The sequence below is a fragment of the Myripristis murdjan genome, chromosome 3 (genome assembly GCF_902150065.1).
Source record: "Myripristis murdjan chromosome 3, fMyrMur1.1, whole genome shotgun sequence".
Lineage (NCBI taxonomy): Eukaryota > Metazoa > Chordata > Actinopteri > Holocentriformes > Holocentridae > Myripristis > Myripristis murdjan.
The window spans coordinates 13,679,697-13,704,596 of NC_043982.1; the positions used below are offsets into that span (position 1 = coordinate 13,679,697).

The window sequence follows — 24,900 nt, forward strand, 5'->3', positions numbered from 1 at the left end:
TCAGTGTGTGTGAATCAGCTTGTGGCAAGGACCTGGACCCCTGCACCCCAGGGGTGGAGATCCTATCATCGTCTTTGCTTGCTACACAGCTCAGCTCAGCGAGCAGCAGAGCTTAAGACATCATGTCCTTATATGGCAGTGGTCACGTACTGTATATCTGTCTGCTTCTCTGTCCTCTCCCTGCGACCCGTCTAAATCAGCTATGTGACTGATCAATAGAATGGACCAACAAGAGGTCTCTTGGCCAATTACGCCAGGCAAGCTGGATCAGGGCCAAGTTAGTGTCAGGCTGCATGTCAATACAGAGGCTCGTCTGCCCTTAAGAGCAATGGATAAGGAATAAAGGCAGACAGATATGCTATTGATGTATGTGTATGTGTGTGTGTGTGTGTGTGTGTTCCGTGTCTGTGTGTTCGTGTCTGATGTCTTTTGTGCACTTGTTTGCTGTTACCATGAATTCACTATGACAACCTATATGACAATCCCTTCCTATCAGTTTCTGATTTACACCAAGTGCTCATCAGCCCATCCCTTAAAGTTGTAGCGGCTCTAAAGCCCTCGACCGCACCCATTTTTATTCTCCCCACTCAAACAACACTGAGTACCATCTTCACTGACACAGTAAATGCCTCCTCCACTGTTGGGTTTGCTCCTACATACCAAATAGAGCAGAGAAGTGTGATGAAGGGTGGATGATCAAATGTCACTGTCCTGCTTTCAGCCACGGTGCTTTAGCACCCTCTGTTGTTGCGTTAGATGAGAGCATGTTTGTGCAAACCTATTTCACACCATCTTGGTCACACTTTGCTATTTGGGGGCTGCACAAGGACTTGTTTATGCACCACCATTAACACAGATAATCTTAAGTGCACAAGTTAGCCTGGAAATGTAAAATGCTTTCCTGAGCCAGAACCACTGTCATTTCTTACAACGAATATGCCAGTGTAATTTCCCCTTGCCTTTAGCAATTTTCACAGCCAGAGCCAATCCTGAAATATAGTTAATCAAATCTGCGTTTGATACCTATCTTGAATTAATCATGGGTGAATTCATTAACCTTAATTGCAAGCTTTATATGGTGAAAGGGCAAGGTGTTGTAAAGGTTCATAGAAGAGGGGATCCAATCCAATTCATTCTGTATTGATTTGCAACAGACCTCTGGCCGAGCAGAAACTGAGGATAAGTATTCTGTGTGTGTGTGTGTGTGTGTGTGTGTGTCTCCCTCCCCCTCTCTGCCCATGACAATCAAGTTAATTAAAGTAGTTGAACAATCAGGTACTTCAAGTAAAGACAGAATTAGACGCCCTCAGGCCAAGCACTTTAAATCTTAATCAGAAATACACTAATTAAACGTCATCTCAGCATCTACCGTAAAAATGTAGAAGTATTTTTAGCCCCAGATGCTTTTATACAAGCATGGACATCAAATGTGCGATTCTCATTAAGTACACACACAAACACGAAAAAAGAAAATTCCCACATTTAGAGTGTAACATCAGCCTGTGTGTTTTGTGCGTGTGCCTGTTTGTGCTTTTTTGCTGTATGCATTACCAGCTATCATTTCAGATCAATCTGAATATCTGTCTGTTTATAAATTAGGCCTATGCACAAATATGATGCGAAGACATTCTGCAGTATGAAGTTACAGAATGAGAAAATGCCAGCCTGATGGGAAATATATAAAGTATATACACATGTTGAGGAGGATGTAAGGGTTTATGGTGACACCAAATGGTAAAGGCAGGCTAATGCAAAAAAAAAAAAAAAAAAAAAAAAAAAAAAAAAGTGAACAAATAGAGAACCCATTAGTAAAAAGGAAAATTTTTGAGATGTGCACAACATGAAGGGCCGAGAACTAGCCTGAAAGTCAATATGACCTCTCAACACATTTTCTGAGCAAAGTAGAGGACTCTGACCTAGTCAGAGGGACAATCCTGTAAGAGGTCGCAGGTTTGACCTCTGCAATAATCAATATTTCAATCAACATACATTTAAGTGCCTTGTTTAAGTGTCACTGAGCCCTACATTTGCATGCATGCAGTATTGAGGTATTATTCAAATTACTGTTTACTGCAACTGATTGTTTCTGTTGCCATGAATAAATCAATAAACAGAATTTTTTCACTGATTCCTGTCAAGCTGCCAGCTACCTCCTCCTCATATCAGTTCTCAGCTCTTTTGGTGTCAAGGGCCCCAAAATTGATAAGGCTGCAGACCTGTATTTGATAAGATGTATTCTCAGGGATCCCTATCTGATCATATTTACTTATTACATAACTATCAGAACAGTCATTCGTATACATTCTCTCTATGGGCTAACTTCTAGTCCACAAAATAATCGTGAAATTAAAATATCCCCCATTTTTCTAGGGACCCTCTGGAACCCCCTCAGCGACCCCTGGGGGGGCCTGGACCGCAGGTTGAGAACAGCTTACCTATATGACTGAGGTTACTGTAATTGTAATCCAGTGGAAAGAAGTGACAATCCCAGTAGTAACAGCAGCAGTAAAAACTGTGTGCTGCCATGTTTTTTGTTGACATCATATACCCATGACACTGCGTGATTTTGCACAGACAGCAAAAACCAAAAGTAACTTAGGTAAGGAGCGTGTGTGTGTGTGTGTGTGTTACAGTAACCTGTTTAACATCAGAGAAAACCAGGCATCAATTTTCTCACATTCAGAGTATGACCAGGTTATTCTGAACTGTGATAATCACACACGCTGACCCAAAACTAGGCTCTTGTTAAGGATGTATCACTCTGTGCCTTTAAATGTAACACCTACATCACCAGAAAGCAGTACTCCCTAATGCTCATAGAGAACCTAAAATATTTTTTTTCCAGCAGCACACAATCACTGTATTTTACCCTGTGCCAACCAAGTACATCACAGTAACAGGGGATTCAGTATTTTCACCAAAGTTAGCGCTTAATGCAGTGAGGAAAAGTGATTAAGTCATAACTGTTTTCTGCTTTTTGGAGGGTTCAAGGTACACCATCTGTAACACGCATAAGCACTGAATGGCTAATAAATTAAAGGCCATCTCAAACGTGCCGCTGATGCAGCAGTCAAGAATTATAAGGCAACCCTCAAAGGCTTATAATAACTCATTATGTAGTACATTTTATCCTTCGGTGCTTAATCTCTACTTTGAATTTTGAAGCAGACATCACATTCCGGTTATGGGCAGAGTGCATTGACAAACTGCATAATACCTGTTGGAAATCTTAATTACACATTAATCTAACTGCATCTTGATTATGATCACAAAAATTAGGAAACATGCAACATCTACACGGTTATGAGTTCCACTCTGAATAAGATGTAATTATGTGTGGGCTGCCATGAAATGAAAAGAGAGGTACATTGTGAGGACAAAGTATTTTTTGGGTTGCACGAGCTTTACTATTCAAATCACCTTTTGAACGAGTTGAAGAATCAAAAGTTTTTACATCTAAACTTTGTTCTGTTGGCAAACGCTGCATGTGAAGATGTGAACACCTGTACTTCTAGATGGCAGTCAAAGCTTGACTAACAGTTATGATGTAATCCATCCTGCTCTGGGGAAAATGGGTTTGGTGCAGGAGCTGCTGCCGTGGCAACCTAACTGCGGTGCATGTCAGTACAGGCCAGAGAGAGCAATCCAAAAACTCTCAACCTGAGGGGCTCAAAACTAGAAATTCTGCTTTGTTCGTGACTCGTGCAGATCCTGGACCCTCAGCCATGAAATCTCTCATTTGTTCCATTTTCCAAGGATTGAAAAAGTTAGACGGTTAATGCCGAAAGCTGTTGCAAGAATGTGGATTTTTCTGCATCATAATGCTCCCAGCAACCATCCACCTCGCTCAGATCCTGTGAATACAGAGCAGATTGGAGCCAGGAGTATGGGACTCGCATAGAAATGTAGCAGCAGGGCAACGTCTGTCCCCTCTGAAATAACGCTGCATTCTTTGTGACCTCACTTCCTGGAAAGAGCCGGCCTATAGTTGCTTTTCTCTGTTATCACTGTTGTAAAGTTTTACAGCCTCTTGGTCCTGGTGGCATAAAGTCCAGGCTGTGTCGCAGTGCCTTCTCCATATTCGGATATTTTACCACAAACAAGACAAGATCCCATGAGTGGCAGTTTCGATTAAACCAGGTAAGCCGGTATGATCACTAACACATCTGGCGAGGAATAACTTAGTGTTTACAATCATGAAAGGTCATAACATATTTACAGGAATTTTATGATCATCTGTGTAGTTAAACGCACGCCCTGTCGGCTCTTTTGAAAAAACAGACACGCACAAACCAGAGGCTGTGAAGAAGTGCCCAGATAAAGCCATATATTCTTGCAGTTATAAATGTTTTCTGTCTGTCAGCCCGTCTGTCAATCTATGTCAGACGAGGTGACAGAAAAGCAAACTGACAATCAGTCGAGTAAGTTTGCACAGGAGATTATTTAAATACAAGCAGATATGCTATGGCAGAGACATGCACAGGGTAATGTCATGGGATTTTGAGCAAACAAACAAACAAAAAAAGAGCTCTAAGTCTTGGAAGGCACATGCACATGTGTGAACGACAGGATATTACCTTACAAATTTCTCTAACTGCCTGTCAAATGACACTTGTTGGAGCTGTTACATATTCCAGAGGATGTTCATAATTTAGGAGTAAGAAGGAAAACAGCCACTTGAATTTGTGTCTTTGCAGTGTTATAGCTCTAAGCATTCTTATGGAAGCTGCCAGGAAGAGCACATTCATTCATTCATTCATTCATTCATTCATTGTTGTTGTTGTTGTTTTTCTTTGAGCTGCAGGAACATCATGTTATTGCAATGCATTCCAAAGGTTTTACAACAAATGGCAGCTAGTCAGCGCTCACCTTAAAGTGTGCTGATGTAAATTATACCATGATCAAATGCTCTGTGACATGATCCAGCCACACCCACAAACAAACACACACTCACACACACACAACGACGCTACTTGTCTGTTGCCTCTTATTGTTCGCAGGCTGAAAGGTTGGATTTCCATTATCTCTGAGAGCTGTCCGGCTAAGTCACCATGCTTGAAAAGGGTGAGTTCGCCTCTCTGCAATAACGTAATGGAGAACAGGGCAATCAGAAGCACGCAGCTTTCCCCATTGTTATTGATTGTATTTTTAACCTATATCTGAGATGGGCTGCTGCTGCTTCGTCTTATTAGGACGCAATATGATTGGTTTCGTGTGTACCAGTTAATGCGCTCCTACTTGCTTTATTCAGTTATTACAGGGCACCGGCACAATACTGATGTCGCAGCATTGAAAGTTGCACAGAAATAGATCTGAATCGCTCTCTGCTCCTAATCATGTCGTGTCCATCATTTGAAGACAGGCCACACAGTTTAGACAGACACGTGACAGGCACGAATTGCACCAAATCCGGCCATTTATGTGAAAACGAAAGCAAAACCAAAAAATTGCGCAGGTGTTTATTAACTGTTTCATACTAAAACTTTTTTTTTTTTTTTTTTTTTTTTTAAATTTGCTTCATATTTGATGGCTTCTCCTAATTTAATGGGGACAACTGTGTAAACATAAAATTAAAATGATTATGTGTTTCCAATGTCCTGTACACTTCTGACATCTGTATTTCATTGAGATTAATTTGACTTTTTTTTAGCGCAATAAAACATATAATAGATATCAACATTTTACACACATTTGCTTTAGTTGTTTTGGATGACACTAAGTAAGTATAATATGCCATTTGTAATTGTCAAAAATTTTCCTCTGCCTTAGGGCTCTAACCCTCACTAACTAAGCCCAAATGCTATAAACATACACTGTATTGGAAGACACTAATTTTCACATTTGTCAAAGAATGGCTCGTTCTAAAGAGCTCACTGAATTCCAGCGTGGCACTGTAATAGTAATGTAACAGGATGCCACCGTTGCAACAAGTCAGTTTGTGAAATTTCTTCCCTCCTAGATATTCCACCATCAGTTGTAAGTGGAATTACAGTGGTCCCTTGTTAATCGTGGGAGTTATGTTCTAAAAATAACCCGCAATAGGCGAAATCCGCGAAGTAGTCAGCTTTATTTTTTACAATTATTATAGATGTTTTAAGGTTGTAAAACCCCTCACTACACACTTTATACACTTTTCTCAGACAGGCGTTAACATTTTCTCACTTTTCTCTCTTGTTTAAACGCTCTCAAAGTTCAAACCTTCTTAGAAAAATAAGTCCAGTATTATAGAATGAACGCATTCTGTACTGTACAGGAGACACGGCACGGAGGAGATTGATTGACAATGGTCTACAGTCCCTTAGCCAATCAAGACGCAGAACACAATGTGTTGTTCAATTGCACTAAAAAAAATCCGCGACTGTATTGCAAAGTGGATTTGTTTAGGAACCACAGCAACTCAGCCACCAGGTGGCAAACCACATAAAGTTACAAAGTGGGGTCACCGAGTGCTAAGGCGCATAGTGCGTGAAAGTGGCCCACACTCTGCTGACTCAATAACTGCAGAGCTCCAAACCTCCTCTGGCATTAACATCAGCACAGAAACGGTGCGCTGGGAGCTTCATGGCATGGGTTTCCATGGCTGTGCAGCATTACATCACCAAGCACAATGCCGTCACCAAGCATCAGATGGCGCAGTCTAAAGCACGCCACCACTGGACTCAAGAGCAGAGGAAACATGTTCTGTGGAGTGACCAATCATGCTTCTCTATTTGACAGTGTGATGGACAAGTCTGGGTTTGGCGAATGCCAGGAGTTTGGTGGAGGAGGGATAATACTATGGGCTTGTTTTTCTGGGGTTGACCTCAGTCCACACAGAGCCCTGACCTCAACCCCATTGAACACCTTTGGGATGAACTACAACAGAGATTGTGAGCCAGGCCCTCTCAGTGTCTGACCTCACAAATGCTCTTCTGGATTAATGGACAAAAATTGCCAGAAACACACTCCAAAATCTTGAAATCTAGAAATCTTGTAGAAAGCCTTCCCAGAAGAGTGTCATTCCAAAGTTTATATATATACAGTACAGGCCAAAAGTTTGGACACACCTTCTCATTCAATGTGTTTTCTTTATTTTCATGACTATTTACATTGTAGATTCTAACTGAAGGAATCAAAACTATGAATGAACACGTGGAGTTATGTACTTAACAAAAAAAGGTGAAATAACTGAAAACATGTTTTATATTCTAGTTTCGATGAGCTTCAAGAGCTAGTCACCTGAAATGGTTTTCCAACAGTCTTGAAGGAGTTCCCAGAGGTGTTTAGCACTTGTTGTCCCCTCTGCCTTCACTCTGCGGTCCAGCTCACCCCAAACCATCTGGATTGGGTTCAGGTCCGGTGACTGTGGAGGCCAGGTCATCTGCCGCAGCACTCCATCACTCTCCTTCTTGGTCAAATAGCCCTTACACAGCCTTGAGGTGTGTTTGGGGTCATTGTCCTGTTGAAAAATAAATGATGGTCCAACTAAACGCAAACCGGATGGGATGGCATGTCGCTGCAGGATGCTGTGGTAGCCATGCTGGTTCAGTGTGCCTTCAATTTTGACAGTGTCACCAGCAAAACACCCCCACACCATCACACCTCCTCCTCCATGCTTCATAGTGGGAACCAGGCATGTGGAATCCATCCGTTCACCTTTTCTGCGTCTCACAAAGACACGGCGGTTGGAACCAAAGATCTCAAATTTGGACTCGTCAGACCAAAGCACAGATTTCCACTGGTCTAATGTCCATTCCTTGTGTTTCTTGGCCCAAACAAATCTCTTCTGCTTGTTGCCTCTCCTTAGCAGTGGTTTCCTAGCAGCTATTTGACCATGAAGGCCTGATTCGCTCAGTCTCCTCTTAACAGTTGTTCTAGAGATGGGTCTGCTGCTAGAACTCTGTGTGGCATTTATCTGGTCTCTGATCTGAGCTGCTGTTAACTTGCGATTTCTGAGGCTGGTGACTCGGATGAACTTGTCCTCAGAAGCAGAGGTGACTCTTGGTCTTCCTTTCCTAGGTCAGTCCTGATGTGTGCCAGTTTCGTTGTAGCGCTTGATGGTTTTTGCGACTCCACTTGGGGACACATTTAAAGTTTTTGCAATTTTCCAGACTGACTGACCTTCATTTCTTAAAGTAATGATGGCCACTCCTTTTAGTTAGCTGATTCTTGCCATAATATGAATTTTAACAGTTGTCCAATAGGGCTGTCGGCTGTGTAGTAACCTGACTTCTGCACAACACAACTGATGGTCCCAACCCCATTGATAAAGCAAGAAATTCCACTAATTAACCCTGATAAGGCACACCTGTGAAGTGAAAACCATTTCAGGTGAGTACCTCATGAAGCTCATCGAGAGAATGCCAAGAGTGTGCAAAGCAGTAATCAGAGCAAAGGGTGGCTATTTTGAAGAAACTAGAATATAAAACATGTTTTCAGTTATTTCACCTTTTTTTGTTAAGTACATAACTCCACATGTGTTCATTCATAGTTTTGATTCCTTCAGTTAGAATCTACAATGTAAATAGTCATGAAAATAAAGAAAACGCATTGAATGAGAAGGTGTGTCCAAACTTTTGGCCTGTACTGTATATATATATATATATATATATATATATATATTAACTGCAATCACATCTTATATATATATATATAAGATGTGATTGCACCATTAGGTTGCCTGAAGATGAACCGATGATTTCCGTCTGGAAATGATGGGGAGAATAATAGTACCCTACGTGGACGGATTGGACCATAGTGGGCAGCTGGTGGGAAGGAGCATGGGTGCAGGTTGCAGCACAGAGGAGCTCTGTTTAGTGAAAAATGTTGTGTCCAGTCCAGTCATGAGTCATTATTGATTATCTGTTTCTGAATGTTTGTTGATAAGGCACCCCATACCTTGCATGCTGTGGCGGATGCCCTCTCTGTTATGATTGGATTTTCTTTTCCAAAACAAATTAAAAATTACATTCTGTTATGTGTAGGCGTGGAGAGTGTGCAGCAAGATAAACATCTAAAAAGAGGGTCCAAAAATAAAAATACACTTTGAGTTGCTTAAAAAGTTACAACAGTTAAACACTTGAAACAGCTTTTAAAATTCCAGACAGCTGATGTGAGATGAGTGGGATTGCACCTTTTATCAAACAACCTATAATTGAGGATGGAGTCAGGGATGATCAGTGACACTGGAGTGTGGCGTAGAAAAACCCTCCTGCCTGCTGGATCTTTAGAGGAGGTTCACAGCCTCATACGGTGGACAGCGGGGGAGGTAGACAGTCTGGGTGCAGCCACAGGCAGTGAGAGCAGCTGTGTTACCTGTATGTTCAGCCACAACATAAATCAGAGTCAGATGTGACAGAGAATTCACATTGCTGGCAGTGCTGACTGATCTATACAGGGGGTCCATCCGGTCTACTCCTGGTTCCCAGAGCTTCATGTTCCTTCAGTGCTTTTTTTCCAACTTGAAAAAAAAAATTCCTTCATTGAAACCTTTTTTCAAACTAATATAGCCCCATGTTCTTGTAATACTGTTTTCTCTCAGTATAAATCAAGAGCGTTCATAATGTCCATGGCCTCTGGCATATGAACAAAAATGGATGGATAATCTGATAGCATGTGTTCAGTAAATAATAACTGAAATGGTGTGAAAAGATGGTGTAGAAAAAACAACATTACATTGAAGAATATAGGGCCCTGCAATACATGGTCCCCATCAAAGGAAAGATAAAGTGGCAGTATGTCAGCCATGATTGTGAGAAAAGGTCGTCTCTGAATGGCTTTCTTTCAGTTTCAAGTTGCCTCTCTTTTGTCAGTGTTAGAGTGTACTCACAGTTTCTCCTCTTTTCTCAACATTTTCTTGAACCTAATGTAGTGTACCTGCTCACTTTATCAGTGTTTGAATGGACCTCTTTCATGTAAAGGCACTAAGGTTGCACAGCAGGTACAGTTCAGCATTATTGAGCCAAAATAGGTAAAACAAATATAACTGCCTTTAATCATGAATCATGCTGGTTTTGTTAATCCTGTGAGCGGGTCCAGCTGGGTTTCTCTAATGGTTTGGTTTCTTTCTGTTTGAATTTGCAATAATCTGTTGAATAGGTTGCAAAGTGTGCCAGTTACTTAGTTACTTGCTTGCAGTTCTTCTGTATGAAAGACCTGAGGTTACTGTAATGTTGCACACATAAGTCGCTCTGGATAAGACTATTAGCAAACAGGAATGTAAGATGACTAATCCAAGTCATTTTTTGTATTGTAACTCTGTTTCAGATGACATTTACGCTTATGCCCTGTCTAAGACCCTTACAAAAGTGTCATCGCCTGCAACTGTGGGACTCTACTCCTCATGTCAGAACCGAATCCACATGATCCTCAGTCAAATAGAGGGTATGTTTATAGACTTCATGTCCATCTGCTTCTCTGTCTGTCACTGTGTTTGTCTGTTTGCTGTATGGCTCACATTCAACCTCTTCAAGCCACAACAAAATGAAAAATGACTCTCACTCTGCTCATCAGTTTTACATAGCTTAATATACAAGATTACAATAGGCTTATTTATTTGTATTTTTTAATATATATCAAAATCCCTTCACTTTCCCATTGATTAGCCTTTTGGTTTATAACTTTGAATGATTCCTTCTGATTTATGTTTGGCCTGAACAATCTTTTTTAACAGTACATACATGGATTCATTAAGCAAGATGCTGCCAAAAGGCTGTTTCACTGTAACTTTATATTCCTGTGACAATATCAAGGCATCTGTTCATAGATGTTCACAGTGGAAATTTGCTTTCAAATGATTTGATAAGACAAACTAAACATAAGATAAACCTAAATTAAAGAGTAACTAAACCCCAAACTTGAATCTCCCTGAAGCCTGACCTCTAATGTTGAAAAGTGGGGTGCCTGGTCTTTGGTGGCAGGTGAGGTCACCGCCCAAACAACAGGTGGTGGCACTGGGGTTTAATTACTCTTTAATGTAATTTACATGCCACCAGTGACTCCCTTGCTTTCATAGTTGAGTCTTTAAAAGAATAGCTAGTGCTAGTCCACAAATATATATTTAAATTAACTGTAATACTCAGACTAATGTAATTAACTTTACTTACAAATTTGCTCATGGTTATTATCAAAAATGACTTTGGGTGTGAGCATTCCAGTGAGTTAACCGTCAGCACTTCCACACTGTGCCAGACATGCAGGTATGTCTCCATGGTTCAGTGCTCAGGTTTTTCCATCAGCATCGTCTCACTCTCACATAGACACATGCAGGTTAATGAGGTCCAGATGTGCCTCGTTGGCCTGCTGCACTGCTCCTCACTTTCTGCAGCTCCGCACTAAAGCTCAGTGCCCCTTGCTACGCTCAAATCTCACTCTGGGATGTTTTTAATCTGGGCATGCTATAGCTCAATATCATAATCTCACCTTTTGTTGCACTATTTATGAGTTTTAAACAAATGTTAGAATGGCATTGCTACTGTTTATTATTATTATTGTTGTTTTTTTAAAGTCACATTAAGAAATATTACATGCAGTATTTACAGTAAAAGGACGCCTTACAATGTGTCTTTCCACTACACAGCTCACAACCAGCCTGTTGTTATATCCTGGTTTCAGCTCTGTATCAGCCTCCAATGAGCTCCTCTACTGCTCGCCTCTTCTTCCCTTAACCACTTCAACTTAATTCAGAGCTTCACTGAAACTTCACATTCTGCAGATAAACGTATCCAAATTTCAGATCAGTCGTGCAAGTGCCTCTGTCACTGCAATCAGCACTGCAGCCACAGAAAAAGTTAATTCAAAGCAGCTTACCTTGTAACCCAAAGTCTGCAGCATCACCTCACTTTCAAATTGGAGGTCAGATACAAAATAATACAATAAGAGCCTGGTGAGAGCCAAAGGTATCCCTCATTTCCATCCCAAAAACACATAACTAAATACATAACTTTCAGTTTTGTCCAACCAAGCTACCATGACAAATAGTTTGTTTACAAACAGAGTTTGAGCTCTCAACACCCTCTAGTGGTCAGACATCACTTAGAGCTTTAAATTTACCCAGCATTCAAGTCTTGTACACACTGGATAAGTTCTGTAAGGCTTCTTGTAGTCATATTTATGTTCCTACATACTGCTTTTAAATACTGCAGTATGACAGATTCATGAAAATCTGAAAATCATGAAAATTTTTACTGAACACTTGTTATAATCATCTTTTGGAAATTAGAAATTAAAAATGAAATTTTTTTTTTTTTTTTTTTACATGTGACTGTATGCTTTTTTTTTTTTTCAGAGTCAGAGTGCTTCATAAGGTCACTTCAGCAGAGTTGATGAGAACAAAAAATGCACTAATAGCCACCCCCTCAGTCACCAACCCATAACTTAAATATTCCCACAAATCAGTTTCAGGAATCCAGCTAACCAGCCAATTATCTTAGTCATCCTAAATGTAAACATTATCAATCTTTCGATTCAGAGTACATGGCACGGGAAGCTGTGAGGATGGAGCAGGAATACAAGGGGGGATCCAGGCCTCGCCCAGCTCAACGCTCCTGTGCTGACAGTCTAGCACTGATTGGCCGACTGCTCTTCTACAGGCCTGTTTGGACTGAGGAGAACCGGAGGCACCATAATATCAGGTTCATTTATGTGCATTTCAGTGCCTGGCACTTTGCAGGCAGTGACCTGCTATGGGCAGGGCTGGCAATACGCCTGTTTCTGGCCATGCAGGCAAACTTTAGCAAACTCCCACTTGCTCTGTACCGAATGGTTCAGCATGATGAAGAGGAAGAAGTCATCGAGAAGGTTATTAATTTGCTTTTACTTGAGATCTTGCAATATTGTAAAAGTTATGTCAGTTACGAGAAATATAGCATAAGTGTCTTAACTTTGACGTTTTTTTTGGGGGGGGGGGGGTTGTTGTTTTTTTCATGAAAATTCAGAAAATCAAGGATGGTCCAAATGAGTGGAGGTCCAAGAAGATTTGCTGTTGCCCTCTTTGGTTTCTCTGTCTGTCCATCTTTCTGGTATCACTGATCATCCTCATCAACCTGGTGATATTTGGCTTTCCCAAGACTGAGCTGGAGCCAGATGAAGGTGGAAATGCCGAAACTGGAGGCCAGGTGGGCATGGTGGAGGGCCTTGCCATTGCTGCATTAGGAGTCCCTGCAGCAGGTGCAGTGAGGTTCACCTTCCTCATGGGTAAGAACCTCATCTTCAATCAGGATCTGAACATCAGAAGAGGGATGGACAACGAGCAGGTCAGCAACAGGCTGGGCTTCATGAATGAAGTGAGAAAGGAGATGTGGCTTCTGTCCAGCTTCATCCATTTTATGGAGGTGTTTGAGAGGAGAAGGATTCGTGTGGTGCTGAAGATCACCAACCTCGACCGCTGTTCCCCGCCAAAAATTATTGCAGTCCTAGATGCTATCAACATTCTGCTCTCAGATGTGGAAAGTCCCTTCATTTCCATTCTGGCAGTCAACCCAGGGGTTATTGTAGAGAAAGTGAACTTTGCAGATGGCTGCTTTAGTAAAGAGGACAGAGCTTATGCATTTTTGAGCCGCATAGTGACTCTGGCCTTCACAATCCCATCGTTGTGTGATGAATGGAAGCACAATTTATTTCAAAGCCTCACTGGCCGATCAGCAGTCACTGAAGACACAAACATGAAGCGAGGCAAACGAACAAAGAGCTGCAACAAGACATGTTATATCTCAGATGAATCTTCAATGGAGAATGCATGGGAAGCACAATCAGGTGTCCAACTGGTCGATAAAACTACCGCCGTGCTGGAGGCGAGAGATGAGGACATAGAGAAATTGATCAGCTCTGCCTTTGAGAGTGTCCATCACAAAGGGAATCTAAACAAGTACATCTCGGATGACGCCATGTCCATGAGGAGGGTGATCAACTCCATTCGAGTGACTGTGATAATCATGAAGGCCTTGAAGACAGAGCCTCCCCAACCAGAGAGCATTGCAGCCTGGGTGGTCTTGGCCAATCAGTGGCCCTGCCGCCTCAGCTGGATCTTCCAGTGTTTGGAGGATAATCAGCAGAGAGCACAAATTGATGATGATGAATGTGATGGTGCGACCAATGCTGATGACACAAAGACCTTATGGGAAATCTTCAGTGAGTCCAGAGCTGAACTCTATGTGATGAGGACACAGATAGAGGAGCTCCTAGAGCAGGATGGAGATCCAGAAATGTTTGAAATGTTACTCAAAGAGGATTTTCCTTTCACAATAACGGATCTGAAGAAGTTTAAACCTGCAACAGTCAACCTGGACCTCACAATTAGGAAGGAGCTGGGTCACATCAGAGGGACGTTCAGACTGAGAGATTCTGATTGGATGAGGAAGCTAGCCCCTCTGCCAGTCAGATCAATTATCAACATGAGTGAGGAGGATGTCTGTAAAGAGGTAAGAGAGCTCTGCAATTTATTTATTGTCAGATTGCTGAAGATGTACTGGATATAAGGTCAGTTATTAATTTACACCATTGTGAAAGCAAACGGCATGTATTACTGCAAATGCAACACAAAATGATTACTTAGACTAAAGATTACTTAGACATAGACAATATTCAACAAAACATACTGTAATTCTCATAAATAATGGTGGTTTGGACCAGATTTTGCTGGACATACATACATCACAGCCATCTCAACAACATCTCAACATTCTTTTAACACCGCTGTTGTGCTAGTGAAGATGATTAACTAAACTATGTTATTACCTTATGCGCTGTTATCATTTTTTCCTAGCTGGAGAGGCTGGAGTACCCCAAGAAGTATGCTGATATTGTGAGAAGGAATAAACTCAATGGCACAGCATTGGTGTTTGGCAATGAAGACGACCTCAAACAGCTGCTTGAGATGAGCTTTAGTGAGTGGACAACTTTCAGACTGCACTTCCTGGGTTTCCAGTCACATCTTCACCTACAGAAAAAGACACTGCCACCGGCCCCTTATCATCCACAGAACCAGCCGCTTAGATCCCCCCACCATGTTCCCCATCATCACTCATCCCCCTTCAGCCTGGCTATCAGATGAATGTGGAGGTCCAAAATATTTAGTCATCTTACAAGTCTGACATCCCTAAATGATGTTAAGACCTGTTTTTGGATCTCAGCTGATAAGAAAAAAATGGTATTAGTGTCAGCATTTAATAAGTAAAAATAGTTTTACCAGAAGAGCTTGTGAAAAGAAAAAATTTTCGTATGTGCCTTGTCTAGTGATAATGATGAATAGATGGGCCTCGGGGTGGAAAAGGTTGAGAGCCCCTGACCTACTGTGTCCCACAACATGTGATTCAGCAGCACTTGGCATTATGGTATTTAATTTTTCAGTGATCTAATTTCTCTCATGCATTACTTCTTCCAAAAACCCTACTCATGTGGTTAAACACTGGTTGTTTTTACTAAATCCTATGACAAGTGAAGTATTTTAGTTTGTCTGGAATGTTATTTTTTAATGAGAATTATGTATTAAGTCTGTCTACTAAAATGTGATTTTAACCAGATTTTAATCATAGCTGTCAAGATAATATAGCCTTTCTTGCCTGTTCATTGTCACAATCTTGTTTTTTCAGTATCAACCTTGCAGACACTGAAATAAAAGGAATGAAGTGGTGATGGAAAATATAATGGCCTTTTCTGCATGAAGTATCTTGAATTCAGCACTTACCCATTATACACCTGCACTTGCAAGTATCCACAGTGTATATGTGCAAGATCGTAGCTCAAAGGTACTTGGTTGGAAGTGTATAAGATTTAGAAATTGCAGGTATTCATTTGCCCCGAGGAGGAAATTGAAGGAGATAGGACATGTTTGGGAATTCATGGGGAAAATGCAGTTCACTGAAATGTGGTCAATACTTTATTGAACACTGAAAAGTGAGAAATGAAATCTGACCATGTAACATGCAGCAGTAAACTAATCCTTTGCAAACATGTCATCAACGCAAGTGGTAAATCTGAAGTAACTACGAAGAAAAATGTCTGCAAAGTTTCCATACAAAAACACACATCCTAGCAAAAGTGTAACTTGTCTAAACTGTTTTTAAAGTTGATGAGTTCAGTGTGTAGTGTAAGATATTACACTGTTGTACTGTAAAAACTGACACAGTTGAAGACCTTAAAGCAATATTTTTTCTTTAATACAACATTTACATTTCAGTGTTATTCAGTGAGTTCAGCAGTCAGCCTCAAACATTTGCCAACAAGGCTTTTTTTTTTTTTTTTTTTAAAGGGATTTTAAACACCAAAAAAATCGGTTCGCATTAAGGTGGACTTTATTTGTAGCTAATGTACAACTGCAGATATGTGAAAGACTTCAGCTCATCTCTCTGCACCACTAACAGGATCCCCATTGTTTAGTGATGCGTTTCTAATTCCCAAGAAAGAAACCGCAGGGGCCAAACACAGGAGACATCATGGAATGCTATTTCGAGCAAAGCGGACTGTAAGTCAGCATTCCTGCCATTTGGTGTGTAGTTCAAAATCCCTATGGAAAATATGCATGGCATGTGCAAGAAGCATCAAAAGTGATCAAAAGTCATGTCTTATTAGCTATTGTTTTGCCACATGAATTAAAACACATCACTTTTGTTAGTGTTCATCCCTTAATTACTTGAATAAACTATTGCTAGAAAAATGCTTGTCATTTGGAAGGAACACAGCAGTTGGAATCAGTGCTTGCAATTTTTTTTTAATATTATGAACAATAATTATTCCTACTGAATAACAAACTGAAAATCTTAATTTGAATTTACAACGGTTGGGATGACGAACCCTAACCCTAACCCTAACCCAAAGTACAAAGAGGTACATCTCTGTCAAAGCAATGATTCACCACTAGTCCACTTAGCCTGATCATTAGCATTTCACTGGCAAAAACTGATGTTAAAAAGGAAAAAGATAAAATGTCACAAATGTGATACCGGTGTTATGTATTTTAATCCTTAAAGGAACATGTCTCTTGAATATCTGTTCAAGGCAGCCTTTGTTTTGCACATTTTCAATAGAGATTTTTGACTACACGCCCCATGGCAGATATGCAAATATATGGCACACAAAATGACGACATTCACTCTTGCCCACTATGGAACATGCAAGAAGAAAAAAAGAAAAAAAAAAACAAAAAACAGTGAACATCAGATTTTGACCCCAGCCATTGAGAATCAAAGAACAAAGGCTTCTCTGTAGACCAAACTTTTTCAATCAACTACAGTCGGAGTGTAAAAAAAAAAAAAAAAAAAAAAAAAAAAAAAAGAGCAACTCAGCCTCAGCAAAGGACACAATACTAGTGGTTGAAACACATGAACTCATGGAAGTATGGTTGCTAAAAAGTCTGACATTTGGTAAAGGGAACTGCTGCTCTCAGTACATCCTTATTAAGGCAAATACATGTAATACAAGCATAACAGTATATTCGAAAATGCATTTTACACATCAGTTGCATATTAAGACACGTAGTTCATATACTCAAGGCACAATACAAGTCTCATTCAAAAGTGCTCTGGATGCAGCACTTTTTAAACTCAAAGTTGTTTTCATAACAGTGGGCACAGTAGTTATAAATGGCTCAAGGTTTAAGTAATAATGATGCATTAGTATTCACTGTGTCAATAGGAGTATTACATTTCTTGGCTGGGAGAGAATAACAAGTTCTGACACTTTGAGGAATGTAAAAATAATTAAACATTTACTTAAAAAAAAAAAAAAAAACTGGCAATACAAAACAAGTACCAACATGATGACAGCTCATGACAGTTTACAAAGAGAGGAAAGGCAACCAAGATTTAAATTATTATACATTGGCACGCTGGTACAATGCTGGGCCCTTCCCATAGGAACTGCTGATTGTGCAGTTCTCACGTTAAGGTTTTAGCAACAGATACAACAGATACCCCCAGGGTGTTTTAGGTATGGAAAACACTACTTGCGTCCAACAGCCTCAGCCAGCTTCTTCAGCCTTTTCTTCAGCTCCAGAGGAAACTTCTCATAACATTTTTTACACACAGGTTTCATGTCAAACTCAACAAACTTGTTCCTGCAGAAAAGGAAGGGAAGACGCCGTGAGCACTCGAGCTGTAGTCTAGAGATGAGCCTCTTGCCCACAGTGGCATCTCATGTTTACTAATCAGCTATTCCTTATTGTTTTTCCCAAAACAGAGCTGCTGACACTACCTATCATCTCAGATGTAAGCAGGTTTAAAATGATTAGAGGCACCATGAGGCTTGCTGACGGTCAAGAGTGTTTCTTTGTCACTGACCTCTCACATTAAATTAAGATAAACATACCACCTCAGCCTCCCATCTGGAATCTATCTTTAAAACCATTATAATAAGTCTGCAACTTCAAAATCCTTTGCCGAGCAACAGGCATTATGGTGCACATTATAACATCAAATTGCAGCTCAATGAACTTCGAATCTATGCCAATAAATGCCATGAATACAAAAACATGCAAGGTGAAGGCTTGATTTTAGAAAAAGAAATAAACGACAAATGACACCATGCTGTCCTGTCGAGGGTAAATGAAGAGCACCACAGAAAAAACAGGAAAGGCAGAGATGATACCGACCAACGGATGGAAAAATGAGGTGAAGGAGTGCAGAGCTGAGAATGAAAAAGAACTAGAGACAGACAGCGGGTTTTTTCTTGCGGTCTCTGGCGTCGCGTTCACGGCGAGCGAGGCGGCGTTTCAGCTCCTCGGGCATGTGTTCATAGCAGTGCTTGCACACCGGCTTCAGGTCAATTTCAACAAACTTATCTCTGAGTTACCCAGTTAGCCGCAGTGAAAGTGGCATATTGGAAGAAAAATTGAATGCAAAAGGGAGAAGGAAAGGAGCCAAAGAGGGAAGGAGAGAGGGGAGGAAAATGACATACAGAAAGGCAAAATTTAGACGCCACTAGTGAGATAGCAGTGTTATAGAAAACTACTACAATTTAATGACACATCTGGTAGTATTGGTCAGGATCAGTTAGTCAAAGAAACTTAGAAATGCCCTGTGTAACTTACTTGAGGGTGAGTTTTGTGTTGCAGGTGGAGCAAGAGAAACAGCTGACACACCAGGCCTTGTTCAGCGCCGACACCACTGAGGGGGAAACAAGGGACAAAAGGAAGAATACATGGGTTTATGAATATATCTCCAAGCAACAGTTTTATGTACCGACTCAATAATAACACTAAATATGAAATGCTTGTCATATTGTCTCTCACCATCGCCTTCAATCACACGGTTGCAGTGATAGCAAACGTCGCCAAAGAGCTAGATAAATGAAAAGCAAACACATCAGGTGTTTTACACAACAAACAACTTGTCAAATACAATATGAGGCTATAAACAAATTGCACATATCAATTAATCTGGATGACTAATGAAGGATTAATGTATTATGTCATTCAGACTTAGCAATTATATAATACATGGCATGACTACCAAAGCCATGAATTCAATCAGTTATCTGAATGGGCCAATGTTTAGTTCATGTTAGCTGTGTTGTTTGTCTGTTTTTTTGTTTGTTTGTTTTTACCTGGTTGTAGTGAGTCTCACAGTAAGCCAACCCCTTCCTCTCATAATGGCGGTGACCAAGGAAAGGCTTCTCACACTTTGCGCACACAAAATGCTGTAAACACACACAAGTACAGAACAAACTGTTTTAATCTGGGCTTGCATTACTCCAGGCAATTAAAACAGATTACTGAAGGAATGTGGACGAACTAAATTTTCCACCAGGTACTGTTGAAACAAACACTTCACTTCTATGAACACTGTAGACAGCTCCCACCCCAGTCATTTAAGGACACGAGGCTGGGCTGCAGCAACACAGAAGTGTTACTGTGTATATGGGGCTAGAAATGGCACAAAAAAAAGAGAACAGAACTGCACAATAATAAATTCTTTGGGTTGTTTGGTCAATAAAATCGTGTTGAACATGAGGACAGAAATCCCCAATCTAACTGAAAACTTTACTCTCCGCAGCTAATCATAGTGAATGACGAAATAAATCAACCTCTTACATACTGCGTACACAAGGTGCTGGATCGAATGAGCAGAAAACAAAGAAAGACAATACTGTTATTTATCCATACATGGGTAAGTAAATGTAAGCAGGTGAAATCATCTAGTCTTATCCTCGCTCACAAACCTCCACATGCCACTGCTTGCCCATGGCGTTGACAACACGTCCCTCGATGGGTCTCCTACAGGCACCACAGATCGGCACACCCATCTTGTCATGGCAGGGCAAACAGTAGAGCTCTCCCTTCAGCTCCCTGGCATCAGCTGTCAGCTCCTTCCTACAGAGAGAAAAACAGTCAGCTCCGTTCTACAGGGACGACGAGCCGGCTGTTAAGCGCAGCCTCCACCTCATGAAGGCTCATAAAAAGGAGAGGAACATGGTGGTTGACCCCACACTCATACTTAAGATATTATGTGGAGCTGAAGTTTATATACAAGTTAAAGCAGCAGTTAAGAGGGGACGACTGAAGCGTAAGACTGACCCACAGTTGTTGCAGTTGAAGTGGTCAGGGTGGTAAGGGTCATTCTTAAAAATGAGCGGCTGCTCTTCAATTATGGCGTGGCACTTCTGGCAGATGTACTTTCCGAGGCCACGGGCTTTCTCACGGTTATGGCATGGGCGGCACAGGTGCCTGTGGTAAATGGAGGAGAGCAAAATACAGGCATTTCAGGTATGTCAAAACAGAAAGGTGACTTTTTGACTTATGTAACAGCAAGCCTACATTACATTCTTCTTTGAAATATAAATGTCAGTCATTTACTGACTTGCATCTAACTCTAGGGTTGCCATGCTGTTACATAATATTAATAACGCAATAAAATGGGATACCAACCTGCCAGCGTTTTTGACAAATCCGACATCAGCAAGCACAGCCTGGCAAATGTCGCAGCAGAAGCAGTCAGGGTGCCAGCTGTTGTTCATGGCCTTAATCACACGACCAATGATGAACTCTCCTAGGGGCAATAATAAGTGATGCAGGTCTGAGTGTGATTTCTCCACTATACTTTGACACTTACTGGATCTGAATATTCTAACAGTTTCATTTTTGCTCTGTACTGTGTAGATCTTGTGCACTCCACTATGGAGTCATGATATTAAAATGTAGTCTGTTTTTCCAACACTGTTCAGAGTAACCCTTCTCAGTAGAAAGTATTTTAAATATCAGTGTATTTAATTTACATTATACAACAGTTTCAGTGGCACAGTCTGACTGGACAAGAGGTGCTCCACGAGTGCTGATATTTAGTGTAACAGCACTCTGGTGTGTTACTATCATGCATCACTCTGCTTTATAAGTGCTCAGTAATAACTTAATTGCAGTAACACCCGGGATCTACGCTGTAACATTAACAAACTTTGCACTGCGTCAGCACAAAGATGGAGACCATTCTAAAAATAATTTGGGAAAAAAAAAAAAAAAATTGAGTTAAATTGTGAATAGTGATCAGAAGATGACATGTGGCGGGACAGAAGTATGAAGACGAGTGGCCACGTTCTTCCTTTTTGCCCCCACTGTTGATTGGCAGCACTGCCTCCTAGGCTGTGGTTTTGGACTTGGTTCTGAATCAGCAAGTGCTGCTTTACACATTTTTCAGGACAAGAAAGCAGCATGAGCGAATTGTACGGCGGAAACCTCCCGGCAAGCAAGATTGCGGTCAGTCTATAAAACAGTGAACAACCTAAGCTTGTTAGCTACACTTAGCTTTGCTGGTTAAAGCTAGCCTTGTTTTTGTGGCCTTATTATTATATTTAGCTTTCTAAGCTAATGGCAAAAACTTTCCTGTGTAAGAGTTGCTAAGCACATGAAAGCAATGCTATTTTTAGTTAACAAGCTTAGGTTTTCACTGTTTTATTGAGGGTCTTATCAGGTCAAATTTCTGATGTACATGTAAAGTACCGATGGGCAGCGAGAACTAATGGGGTAGCTACGGTGTTCAATTTAATTGCAGTTATTTTCAGCACTCGCCCTGCAGCTTCTTCCCTTCAACCAAATCACAGCTGTATTGATATTAAATAAAAAAGCACTCCCTCTTGTGTGATACTGCTGTAGTATGTGTGTGTTCCCCAGGACAAAGACAGGTCATAGTTAAATGAAGGTCACAGCTTTACAAAAACAGTGTTTATGTGACTTTGTATTATACTCACCACACTGGTGACAGCAAGGAGCAAAGAGCATCTGGAAATCATGCTCACAGTACTTCCTGCCTTCAAACTGCACAGGAAAAAATGATTCCACCAGTGAAGAGAAAAATTCACACAGTATATGGCAAGGAGTAGCACAAAAATGGACATGAATGCACAGTACAAAGTGCGGCTTGACAGTCAATCATACGACTGATTCACAGAATGAATGAAAATCAGGTTTTATGATCCATGCATGTGAGCTACCTCATAGAAGAGTCCCTCTGGAAACTGCTGGAAACACTGGGCACACACAAAGCACTGCTCATGGTACAGCTCTCCATTACTATTGACTATCTTCTCAGCAGGAGCAAAGCCACTCTTGCAGCGCTCACAGGCCGCATTGGCCAGGGCATTTGCCATGCTGCTGCAGGTGGAGAAAAAACAAAACAAAACACATGACGTTATTTTACAATCGGATATTCATCATCGTGGCACCACGTGTCATGTTTCAATTTCAGATCCCTTGTACGTTTTCAGGCTGACAAAGAAACCAACCCTTTGCTAGCAGCACTTGTCCACTGTGCATGCAACAGCTGCTGTCACCATGGAAAACAAAAATATTATGCGGATCTGTGACGGCATGTGACTCACTCTGTCTCCTTGCTCACCACCTAGACATTTCCTAATTTGGTAGTATAGGATTACAAACACTGAATCTCAGCTGAGAGGTAGTTTTGCAACTAACACTAGAGACATACCAAATTCTGTTTCCCTGGTTTGGTTTACGGTATTTGATTGCAACTACAACCCCAAATCCTCACCCTGCTGTTGTTGCCAGTGTTGACTGACTCTGTTGCCCACATATGGTGAGGGCGTCTGGCTCTGTTCAAACATCTGGCAATTCAATGCATGTGCCTTGCCTTGTTGAGAGAAATAACTTTAATACCTCAGTGAATATGACTTATGATCTTTTAAGAATTATGAGGTTCTTCTCACAAAATGTGCCCCAGCTGGAGATCCATACTTTATTTCAACAGCATCTCAACTTTTAGGATTGTTTTCACACTGCTCCATGCATCCATACAAGTTAGAAAAGAATGTGGGAATTACAGGAGTAGAAGTTTGATTGAGAGATTATAGGCATGCCTAACTGGAAAAAATACCTTACCCACTAAATGAGGATTGAGGTGTGTTTTAAAAGTGTGCCCTGTGGCAGTAATGTGCTAGCAGTGCTCTCCGTGGAAAACACAACGGGCTTGTACACGGACAATCCATTAACTACTGTACGCTGCAAGCACTGACATGCTGGCTAACCGTGTCTGAAAACGAGGTGCACAGTTATATTTAACCAACATTAACGTTAGCTGGTAGGACCAAGTGTGAAAAGGCATAATGTCATGCAGTTTGCTACTCAGAGAAACCGAGGTTTACTGGCAAGAATGGTTGTGGTATTCAGAAAAGGTAGCTAGGTTAACGTTGAGTTATGCTAGCGCCGCTAACGTTACACGGTAAGTTTAGCTGGTCCTTGGAGCTAACTAAGTTACTTAACATACACCTCACGTCGGTGAAAACTTACTTGCCCGTCATTCCGGCTACCCCCAGCATCACCTCTCGGCACTGCTGTTTAGAAAGCGTTATACAGGCAAATTGCTTTCGTTAAGCTGGCAGTTTGCAAGGGCTAACGCTGACGCTAGCCGCTCTGCGCCGTCCCCCTCCCTTCCGCCTGCCGAGCCGTGGCTGGGCTGGGCCGGGCTGGGCTGCGCTGGGCTGGGGCCTCCCACCCGGGGAGGGACGGGTCATAGCGCTGGATGTGTCATCTAGCATCCACCAGTCAAGCAAGCGGACCAGCGTCTTCTACTTCGCTGGAGTTTATAGAATTAAAGTGACTATTAACTATTAACAGACTGAGCAGTTTCAAAGTGTAGGGCACCCCACTTTATAATATTAGAATGTGTTAAATGATCTGATGGTGAAAGCCGCTCAGTTCTCAAAAGAGGGGAACTTAGAAATGCCAAAGGAGTTCTGCATTTTTTGAACTTTTGACATCAAAACATTAGAGTCAATAGAGGCATTTAAACGTGGTAGCCAGTTATTTCTATGGGTTTTTAGTCTTGGCGTGGACCTGAGGCGTTTTGTCCGTCCTCATCCTCAACGTTAGCTTACAGAGAGAGGTGCCCTCCCATTTCAAGCTGATTGTGCACGTAACACTCCCTCCATATGAGGGAGAAAAATGTGATTGCTCCCCCAACCTCATAACTGTGACATTTTTCCTCGCAACTGTAACTTAATTTGGCAGAACTGACTCAATAACTCATAATTGTGAGATTTCTTTCCCTCACAATTGCCACTTGAAAGCAGAATTGCCACGTCATAACTATAAAACAATCTGAATTAATTCTGCGTTAAGTCACAGTTGTGAGAAAAATCTCTCAGTGCTACATTATTAAGCCATAACTGAGACAGAATCTCATGACTCTAAATTATTAAGTCACAAAGGAGAGGGGGGCAAAAACACAATTCTGAGTTATGAAGTCACAGTTTTGGATTGTTTTAAATTAAGTCTGAGAAGTGAAAAGTCTCTAGCAATGTCTGTTTATGAAGAAGAGGCACATCTGTTGGTTTGTCAATGTTTGGCATTTTTACCAAGAATCGGCTTTTACCTAGTGTTTTACAATATATAAGTTACTTGTTTTATATTTGAGAGACATAAGGTTCACAAACCATCAAACTATTCAAAAATTGTATTCATAAAGGCAAATTAGGCAAATGATC

At 41.1% G+C, this 24,900-nt stretch overlaps 2 protein-coding genes across 3 annotated transcripts; one reads left to right on the forward strand and one right to left on the reverse strand.

Annotated features, from left to right (window-relative positions):
* The first annotated feature begins 4,996 nt into the window (after positions 1 to 4,996).
* Positions 4,997 to 15,077, forward strand: nkpd1 (NTPase, KAP family P-loop domain containing 1). Its single transcript, XM_030046671.1, has 5 exons — positions 4,997 to 5,064; positions 10,246 to 10,362; positions 12,449 to 12,777; positions 12,915 to 14,396; positions 14,741 to 15,077. Exons 1-5 carry the CDS (start codon positions 5,052 to 5,054, stop codon positions 15,026 to 15,028), a joined length of 2,229 nt encoding a protein of 742 aa, XP_029902531.1. The 5' UTR covers positions 4,997 to 5,051; the 3' UTR covers positions 15,029 to 15,077.
* A 1,034-nt stretch (positions 15,078 to 16,111) lies between these two features.
* On the reverse strand, positions 16,112 to 23,903 carry lims1 (LIM and senescent cell antigen-like domains 1). Of its 2 annotated transcripts, none has more exons than XM_030046687.1 (10): positions 23,705 to 23,903; positions 22,393 to 22,549; positions 22,150 to 22,216; positions 20,837 to 20,957; positions 20,486 to 20,635; positions 20,131 to 20,281; positions 19,516 to 19,608; positions 19,202 to 19,250; positions 19,001 to 19,076; positions 16,112 to 18,028 (listed from the first exon to the last, which is right to left on the reverse strand). In XM_030046687.1, exons 1-10 carry the CDS (start codon positions 23,731 to 23,733, stop codon positions 17,914 to 17,916), a joined length of 1,008 nt encoding a protein of 335 aa, XP_029902547.1. In that variant the 5' UTR covers positions 23,734 to 23,903; the 3' UTR covers positions 16,112 to 17,913. The 2 variants fall into 2 exon arrangements, with proteins under 2 accessions (XP_029902547.1, XP_029902538.1); XM_030046678.1 differs by having other exon boundaries at positions 22,393 to 22,552.
* Between the last annotated feature and the right edge of the window lie 997 nt (positions 23,904 to 24,900).